A 9567-nucleotide genomic window follows, 5' to 3' on the forward strand; every position below is an offset into this window, starting at 1 on the left:
ATAGATAAATCTATTTACATTTTCATATTCATTAACATTTTGGAACGAAGGTTTTGACAAATAAATGAGTGTTTGATGTTCTAATAAGAATAACCCTAAATATGTGTAAATAAAATTATTGATTTATTTCAAACTTTACTTCTGATTTGATGTAGTTCTGTCCACTAAGTGACTGTTTTGTGCTATTGAAAACGAAGACTTGTAATTTATTAAATATTTGATAATTTTTATACTAATCTTATTGCTTATGATTATTTTAACAATTCTCTGCTAATGTGTGATGAACAGTAGTGTGTCAGTAGCTGCTGTGGAGATATGTTGGAATTAGCAATGTACTACTTAAATAATACAATTGTATTAAGTGTCTGCAAATTTAAATACTTGAGTTTTTGACTAATCTGAATAGAAATTATTGTTACTAAGTAAAATATTGAGAATCCAGGCATTTAAAAGTGGTTTTGATAATGTCAGAAGTATTATCTTTGTGATCGAATGATATCTTTGATTTTGTCTTATAATAAAAATGTCCAAAATTATTTTAAAATTTGTGAAATACTAAACTATTGATTCAGTTGAGAATTTCCGTGGAATAATCTGTAAGGTGCTAGATTCAAATAGGAACGAGAACTAAAAGATCACCTTATGAATGATATATTAATAGAACAAATCTGAAAGTATCATGGCTAACTGATACATTTCCAAAAAAAAAACACGTGAATACTATAAAATCTTTTTTGACAGCTCCGAAATTCCGTCCACAAGATAAGTCAACGAATTGAGACAAGTTAGTTAAAAATAGTTCTGTAAAATTGTAAGACTAAATGTTGCTTTAAAAATAGAAATTGAAGTTTCTTCAATATTTAGTTCCATTCTAGACATGCGTTTCTTTTACTATCTATCTATCTACATGCTACAATACTGAATTAAAGAAAAAAAAACTATTAAATTTTAATTATTTAATTCACTAATTGATTCAATATTCTCGTTATTAATCTAAAGATGAACCCCAAAAAAACAAACAAAATTTAATCACATTAGTTCTTGTATGAGCCATCTAATAGTGTCAAATTAAAATAACAATAGTCATATTTACACTATACAATGAATTAAATTTTTATTAACAAACAGTTTTAAAAAATTATCATCTCAAAAAAAAAGTTAATTCTTTATATGTATAAGATATGCATTGTGATGTAATGAAGTATTATGGGGTACAACGCAATGAACGAAGTAAATGTCTATGAACATAATGTTCAGTTTGGTGCTAAGAGTTGTGTGATCAACAGTGTTTGTTATTAAGAAGGGTCAAATATTGGTGGAAAATGGAATTAAATTGACTTTTTGATGAAAAAACTAAATATTTTGGGAAAATTAAAGTTCTAGTGATGATTTTGGAAATAATAAAAGGTTCAGTTCATGGAAAATAAACGGATATCCGAGTTTAGTGACAAAATCTTCAATTCAGTGAAGTTAATTTTAGATTCAAAAATCTCAAGAATACCTTAAATTCTCCACAATTTGATAGACCTTAAAAAGCAACAAAAAAATGAAATTCCAAAGATGGAAAGTGAAAACCTTTTGGATACTAGCCGTGTTATCAATGCTGATACTATCAATAGCTTACCATGTAGTTAATAACTATGTATTCGTCCTATCCACAACAAGATACAGATTAATTGAAAATTCGAATTTTGTGACAAATAAAAATTCATCAAAAATTTACGTCCTTTTTTGGACAAAAATGTTTGGTGCTGAAACTTGGTACATGCCAAGTGTAACGAATGATGAAGATTATTTAAAATCAATTGATTGTCCAGTCACAAATTGTATTTTGACACATGATAAGAATTTATTGGAAGCTCCACATCTTTATGATGCACTTATATTTCATAGTGCTGAGCCATGGTTGAGTCCACTTCCAGAAACAAGAAGTCCACATCAATATTATATTATGACAACTTTAGAGTGAGTATTTAAATACAGATTAGGACTAAGACGTGGAAACTCTCAAAAATGTCAAATTTATTCAGCAATCCTGATATGATTTTTGAAATCTGTTTGAATATCCTTAAGCTAATCCCAAAGCTCACAGATCATCCTATCACAGAGTTCGAAGTCAACTAGGATTTTGTCCCAAAAAGTCGATCCAGATCTACTGGACTCCATTTTAAATTTGAGCTCTTGCTAATCATATTCTGCATTAAAGATATCCAAAGAGACTCAAAAATTGAGTTAGGAAGTCCTGATTTTTTTAAAGAGATTTTTGGAGGTTTCTGGAGACCACGCTTGATTTTGATTAGAGTTTAATGTTAAGGAGTCTTAACGTCAGGTTTTAAGTTCGACTGGTTACGATTTAGAATTTCAAGCGACTCAAATACAGAAGGTTCTACCTACTACCTATTAGGCTCCGCTAAAGTTCATTTGATAGCACCAAATGCAAGCCGCTTCTGTGTGGCATCTATATGGCTGCCAAATTTAGGGAATTAAGTTAGATTGGAGAATAATCCTGAGTTACATCTGATAAATGACTTTCCATGAGTGCTAATAATTACCCAGAACTCCAAGAGTGTGCCACGGTACTCTATTTTGGACAATACCGGTTTACATAGTTAATAATCATTGACTTCGTTTTGATTGATTGTCATTCACTATTAACTTTAGAAGGATTTTACGAATTAAAACAATCCAAATTCTTCGGTCCCTCAAATCTAACTGTACAATCCGATATTTTATATCAACTTGACCTAATAATACACATTAGATAATTATTTCTAATGATATAATTCTCAATACTTTTAGAGCTCCACCAGAACTCAAACACAATCTTAGACTGGACGCCAATTATTTCAATCTCACAATGACCTATCGATTAGATTCAGATATTTTATGGAGTTACGGAAAAATAATTGATAAAAGAACAAATAAAGTACTCGCACCCGATCGCAATGTCGAATGGAGAAATCCGGAAAGTGTTGAAGGTAATAAAGCATTTACTGTATTGTGTTATTTATCTAAATCAAGCTATTTTGTTTATTTATTTTGGTTAAGATAAAGACATTCATTCACTAGTTTCAATGAAAACAAAAGCAGCTGCTTGGTTTGTATCACACTGCAATACACATTCAAAGCGTGAAAATCTAGTCGATGAAATTCAAAATTTTATAAATGTGGATATTTATGGAAGTTGTGGACCACTGGAATGTCCAAGAAATTCAAATGCTTGTGATGCTATGATCAATACAACTTACTACTTCTATTTCTCATTTGAGAACGGAATCTGTAATGATTATGTGACGGAAAAGTTTTACAAAATGATGAATCTTTATGCAGTTCCAGTTGTTTTTAATGGTGTTAAGGATATGAATAATTTTGCACCACCCAAATCCTATATAGATGCTAATGACTTTACAGATGCTGAGAAATTGGCTGATTATTTGAAATACTTAATTGATAATCCAAAAGAATACATGAATTACTTTTGGTGGAGAAAGTATTATGATGCCGTCTTTCCTGCTGATAAGTATACACATTGTAGTATTTGTAAGAAACTTAATGAAATGGTTAATGAGGATCGAGGACAATATTACATAAATATATCTAACTGGTTTTATAAGAATTCATGTAGAAAACCTAAAATAAAATTTTATTGAATTTTGGATTGAACTTGTTGCTTTTCATTTCGTTAATTTGCATGCTACATATTATTATGTGGATATGTGATCCGAGAAGTATACTGTATTTTCAAAATTATCGATAAGTCCACGTATTAACGGTAAGACGCATAGTTGCAGCACTAGATTCAGATAGCTTGATTCAGACCCATTTTATGGTAAAGAATGCATTTCACCGCAGTGTGCTGCTCAGAAACGTGTCAATTCTTATCATCCGCTGTAAAAATGAACTGATATCAGCCATCAAATAGTCGTGATGGCGTTCTTGAGTCTTGTTCTTAGTTCTTACGTTTTGCTATCAATGCATCTACATAGCGGCACCCTGACGACACTTTGTGCTGCTCAGGATGATTCACCATTATTAAATCCGATTCAATGCCCTACATTTATGACATGGTTTACATTCTAGATCATTCAAATTGGAATTTAGATCCACTTTCATCAATAAAACTGTCAAAATTCACATAAATCGTGTGTAGTCTTCGGAACTGTGGTCTTAAATACTTCCAGTATCTCATCATTAGATCTGATTTTGATATCAAAAGTCACATGAACAAGTGAAAAGTCAACAGAATCTCAATTTCAGCAAAACTTTCCCAACGGTTTCTCAAAATTCAAATCTCACCCAACCAAAACATAAACAACAAAAAACCATCCAAATGTTTCTCACCTGTAAGAACAATAGACACCAATACATAGACAACGAGAAAAATAGAAAGAAAATAAACAGAAATAATTCATTATTGAAAATGAAATAGCAGTTCTGTTTTGATAGCGAAAGATGTAAAACATATATTGAGTGATAAGCAGCAGCTGTTTTTCTTATTGTTAAGTCATTGATTATTAAAGCATTCCCGCTTTAACAGAACGTCATAGGAAATTTTTTAATTGCTGACGTGTTTAACATAGATTTTTTTAATTAAAAAGTCTGCAAATGTGTATTTATCGGAGTGGTTCTGTTGGAACGATCGTTCTACTTTTTACATTATTGGGCAATGGATTATCCATGAGTCCTTATGAGAGGCTTATGAAGAGAGATGCACCTCAAGGTAATGAGAGATAAAATATTCAATTGAGGATGAGTAAACAAAAAAAAAATTATTATTTACATTTAACTTTTTAGGCTTGTATAGTCCGGCAGATCACGTAACTGTTTTGACAAATACAAATTTCAATGAAGTCGTATTTGATCGACCAGTAGCATCATTTGTTGAATTTTATAATAGCTATTGTGGCGCGTGTCAACGTTTCTCACCAGTATGGAAAAGTTTAGCTAAAAATGCGACTAAATGGAGTAGCTTTGTTCAAGTTTGTGCTCTTGATTGTGCGACAGATGAGAATAATGATGTTTGTCGTCAATATGAAATTATGAGATATCCAACAATAAGATATTTTCCACCAAAATATTCAAAAGGTGATAAACAATTAGGAACTAATTTAGATCATTTACTTATTCCAAAAGAGTCAGCCCTTATGAATGAACTAGTCATGCTTTTACAAAATGAAACAAATGGTGGACAAAATTGGCCAAAATTTGAAAAATTTGATGGCGATGAATGGAATGAAATATTTAATACAGTTCCGTCAATTATTCGTTTTGTATACGTGATAAGCGATGAGCTACCTGAAACAATTGCACAACAAACACTACTCGATTATTCTAGTCGAGATAAAATAACAACACGAATTGCTAATACAAATAATTTGAAATTATTTAGAGATTCTTCGTCATCATTTCGGTTAGGTGTTGTGGAACGAAAGACCGGAACATTTCAAACACTCACAATTTACAACGAATCAAGAGAAGCTTTAAGTATTGCTATTAATGACCATGTCAAAAACAACCATATTTCCTTAATATCAACTGAACCAACTAACATTGATACTGCATCAGAGGATTCAGTTGGAACATTACTTGATAGATTTTATTATGATAAGGCACGAGCAGTCGCTCCAATGCCATTATTTAGAGCAGATTTGGAGCAAGCAATTAGATACAGTCTGGGTCATGAAGTAACACAACATCAAGTAATTGCTGGTGAAAATTTAAGTGCTCTTCGTGCTTTCGTATCTGTCTTGACACGCTATTATAATTTTGGAAATAAAAATTCGTACAAGAAACTTTTGGATTTCTTAATGGAACCATCAAGGACAGAAGTTCATGGAGATGAATTGCAAACATTCATAAATAAGCTCAATCCACCAATAATTCATGAAAGCCGTTATGTTGGATGTTTTAGCACAAAACCAGGTCTCAGAAGATTTCCATGCTCTTTATGGTCACTATTTCATCATTTAACTGTACAACATTTAGACAGTGATCTAAAAGATGCAGATCAAGATCCATTAGAAGTTTTACATGCTATGTACAACTACATAAAACATTTCTTTGGATGTACCGAATGCAGTAAACATTTTCAAGAAATGGCCAAACGTAATCACATTTGGAATGTAACAAGTCGAGATCAAGCCGTCTTATGGCTATGGAGCTCACATAATGAGGTAAGAGTTGATAGTAAAATGGCAAAATGTCACGCAATGTTAAAACAATTATGTATATCCTTAATTAGGTTAATAAGAGACTTCATGATGACCTTACTGAAGATGAAAATCATCCAAAAATACAATTTCCAGCAGAAGAGCACTGTCACGTGTGTCATAAAAAGAACACCGCTAAGGAATGGGACAAAACAGAAGTTTTAGAATTTCTACGACGTCATTACGGAAATGATCATGTTTCAACTTTAGGATATTATGAATCATTGCCAAATGCAAAATTATTTAATGCCAGAGCTCGACAGATATTTTCTGGTGATGCACACCTTCACATAGGCGTTCTTGCATATGTAGTCATAATTATTTGTCTGATGATTGTCGCTGTACGATTTTACATGAGACGTGGCTACCGAAAAAAATTATATCCACATGATATTTTGGGAAAAGTGTAAAAATTGGAATATGACATACAAGTGCCTTTGTGATTTTAATGTTACCATCAGGTATATGAATGTCAATGAGATAAGAATGGGAAAAGTTTTATGAACAAAAAAATATAAAAAAATTTAAATTAATTTTATTATTATGTTGGAAGTAAATGATTGCAATTTTCTACTTTATTCGCTATAGAATTCTATCCAGCATTGCGACAATGACAAAAATTCTAAAGCGCTGTAAATTGAATATTTATATATGAAAAAAACAAAAATATTTTGATGTGTATATACAAAAAAAATGACAACAAAAGGCATGACACTAAGTTCCATTGAATAGCCAAAAAAAATTATCTTGGAAACGTGTCACATTAAAGAAATTATTTGTGTTGAAATTGTGAAAAAAACTTATTGAAAATTATCAGTGAAATTAATTATTAAAAAAATGCGCTAAAAATAGCTCGAGTGGATGAAAATAGGCTAGAACTAGTCATCAGTTGGACATTAAAGTGCCATCAACTAGTTTTAATGTATTTTGGTCTACTCGGGTAGGGTTCGACTGAGAATAGCAGACCTACATTTTCTGCATTTTATTCGAACAAACAATGAGTTTACTCATTGGATATGCTCACAAAATTGAGCATACTAAGTCATATTGATTGAGTATACTCTTGAGTATGCTAATTTTGATGAGTATGTTCATTGTCTGTTAAGGTTAGATGCATAGATCTGCATTTTCGGTTGTACCTTACAGTTCGTCCAATTCCGCAGACTTGCAGTTTTCGGCTGTTCTTTACAGTTCATCCAAGACTGCAAACCTACAGTTTTGGACGAACTCTATTAAAAAAACATATTTGGCTTCCTTATTGTGAATTTATGAAATTCAAAATAATATATATACCTTCTTTTTCTTGGGCAACAAAATAAAAGGATAAATAAATTCTGTGACTGATTAAAATAACTGAAATTATCGTAATTTTTTATTTTTTCATAAAAAGCATGGCAATTGATTACAGTAGTGAGTTGGAACATACATCGATAAAAATCTCTAAAAAAATATTATTTTCTCTGCTTTTGAGTGCTGCTGTTATGGTCGTGAATTGGCTATGAAATATCGATAGTATTTCATATGTTATAAAAAATAGAGTTTTACTTCATTCCTTCAGGTCTTTGTGGTATACAAAGAAAAAAAATACACTATCAATAGTACTGTGAGATAGCAATTGATTGTACAATGTTTTTGATAAATCACGAAAATAATTCATGAGTGCGTTTGTTGACAGGATGTGTCTTTGTACTTGAAATGATTAAGAATTTGTTGGCTTCTTGGAAATATTTAGAGTTTAGACGGAAACTTTTTCAAAAGATATAATTTCTAAAAAATGAAGCCCTACTTTACAGTGTAAAGACAATATAATTGTCAAAGTTGATAGCTGGATGCATTTAAAATAGAATCTAACTTTAGAATTGGACGTTTTTTCTTCGACTCCTTAACAGACAAGGAACATGCTCATTTAGGCATACATCAAGTATATATTGACATTGTCTGTAAGATCCTGGGAACTACCATAGGCAAAAATGACTATGATTTGTCTAGTTAAGAACAAACTAAGTCTAAACATCGATTTAGAGCAAAAAGTTTGGCATGCTGGTCAAATCAGCACTGAAATTGAATTCAGATTTTCATCAATATCGGAATTGATTTGATTAATTGGTAAGAACTTTTGCTAAACCAAACAAACTCAAAGTCTAGATAAAAGTAAAACTAATTTCCCGCTTTAAATAAATTTCAGAGATATACAATGACGAAGTATGACAAGGCTGCTCAATGTTTTCAAAGCAGTGTTATCTTATAAGATTGTTGGAATGATTTCCTATGTACATTTTGTCACGTATTCTTTTTCTTTACTTCGCGAGTTAACTTTTGCTCTAAAACATTCAGAAAAGTATCATTAGAAATCATGACTGGATTCAATATACTATTATAAAAAGTATTAACCTTGATATTATTAATTGGCAAATAGCAGTCATTAATCGAGCGAATGCAATTATGTCAGGTCGATGTATGTAGAGTATGAATTAGATATCTACATTTATATCGGTATTGATAACCGCAAGCCTTAAATATCCATAAAATTTCTTAACTTCTTAATATTTCGTCACAAAACAGTAGTTCCCTATAAAATCGTGAGTTATATAGAGCACGAAGTAATATTTACAAACAGACGAAACAGTTTGTACAAAATTTAATTTCAAAAGATCTGCAGATCTGTAAAAAAAATATTATTTTTATGTCATATGATTCAAATCTACAAGTCCACAATTGAACTGTAATCAAGATATCAATATACCTTTCAGTAGTTACTTTTATAAATGTTGTGTGGTCATGCCAAAAGAGTAAGCAGCAACAAAAAAATATCTCAGGAATTTAGTGAGAGAGCACCATGAAGAGCAGAGGAAAGAAAATCCAATTTTCAACATCATTTCATGCGTTAAACGAACGATAAAAAAAATATAAAATAATTTTACTTCATTCCAATTTTCGTTTATCGATGTCCAGCAAGTCTTTCATTGTCCAGTTAATAACAATTTTAGTTCTGTTCATGTATATTCCTTAAATAACAAAAGTATAGATATTTATTAAATTGCATTTGAGTGTTTTCAATTACAGCATCATTTTGCCTTTTTTTTTTCATAAATACAATAAATGCTCGGCAAACTACTTCCTTAATGATTTCATGAGCTTATCAACAAAAGTATGAATCTTATTGCTATTTGATCATAATTTACAGTTGTGTATACAATAAAAAATATTTTGACTAAGCGATGATTTGGCTTAATACTGAATTTCCTTTTGGTCCATCACGGTCAGTCAACATATTTTCTTCATGACTATTCTATCACAAACTATCACTAGATTTTTGTACGTCATCAGGGAGCTTATTATGCATTGAATTTTTTTAGTC

General features: G+C 30.9%; 2 protein-coding genes across 2 annotated transcripts; both read left to right on the forward strand.

Moving 5' to 3' along the window:
* Positions 1-1093: 1093 nt before the first annotated feature.
* On the forward strand, positions 1094-3663 carry LOC139098315 (alpha-(1,3)-fucosyltransferase C-like). The gene is made up of 3 exons (XM_070650457.1): positions 1094-1965; positions 2800-2978; positions 3049-3663. The coding sequence occupies exons 1-3, from the start codon at positions 1547-1549 to the stop codon at positions 3648-3650; spliced, it is 1200 nt and encodes a 399-aa protein (XP_070506558.1). The 5' UTR covers positions 1094-1546; the 3' UTR covers positions 3651-3663.
* Positions 3664-4357: 694 nt separating this feature from the next.
* LOC139098227 (sulfhydryl oxidase 2-like) lies at positions 4358-7568 on the forward strand. Its single transcript, XM_070650357.1, has 3 exons — positions 4358-4720; positions 4795-6173; positions 6242-7568. The coding sequence occupies exons 1-3, from the start codon at positions 4606-4608 to the stop codon at positions 6617-6619; spliced, it is 1872 nt and encodes a 623-aa protein (XP_070506458.1). The 5' UTR covers positions 4358-4605; the 3' UTR covers positions 6620-7568.
* The last annotated feature ends 1999 nt before the right edge of the window (positions 7569-9567 follow it).

Source organism: Chironomus tepperi, unplaced genomic scaffold (assembly GCF_022539635.2).
Source record: "Chironomus tepperi strain 1889 unplaced genomic scaffold, CSIRO-AGI_Ctep_v1 contig_445, whole genome shotgun sequence".
NCBI lineage: Eukaryota > Metazoa > Arthropoda > Insecta > Diptera > Chironomidae > Chironomus > Chironomus tepperi.

Excerpts from the sequence above, each read along its gene's own strand:
- LOC139098315 (XM_070650457.1), top strand. The coding sequence starts at position 1,547 with ATGAAATTCCAAAGATGGAAAGTGAAAACCTTTTGGATACTAGCCGTG. Across the intron at positions 1,966-2,799 it reads TATATTATGACAACTTTAGA|AGCTCCACCAGAACTCAAAC; the intron begins GTGAGTATTTAA and ends CAATACTTTTAG. Across the intron at positions 2,979-3,048 it reads AAATCCGGAAAGTGTTGAAG|ATAAAGACATTCATTCACTA; the intron begins GTAATAAAGCAT and ends ATTTTGGTTAAG.
- LOC139098227 (XM_070650357.1), top strand. The coding sequence starts at position 4,606 with ATGTGTATTTATCGGAGTGGTTCTGTTGGAACGATCGTTCTACTTTTT. Across the intron at positions 4,721-4,794 it reads GAAGAGAGATGCACCTCAAG|GCTTGTATAGTCCGGCAGAT; the intron begins GTAATGAGAGAT and ends TTAACTTTTTAG. Across the intron at positions 6,174-6,241 it reads TATGGAGCTCACATAATGAG|GTTAATAAGAGACTTCATGA; the intron begins GTAAGAGTTGAT and ends ATCCTTAATTAG.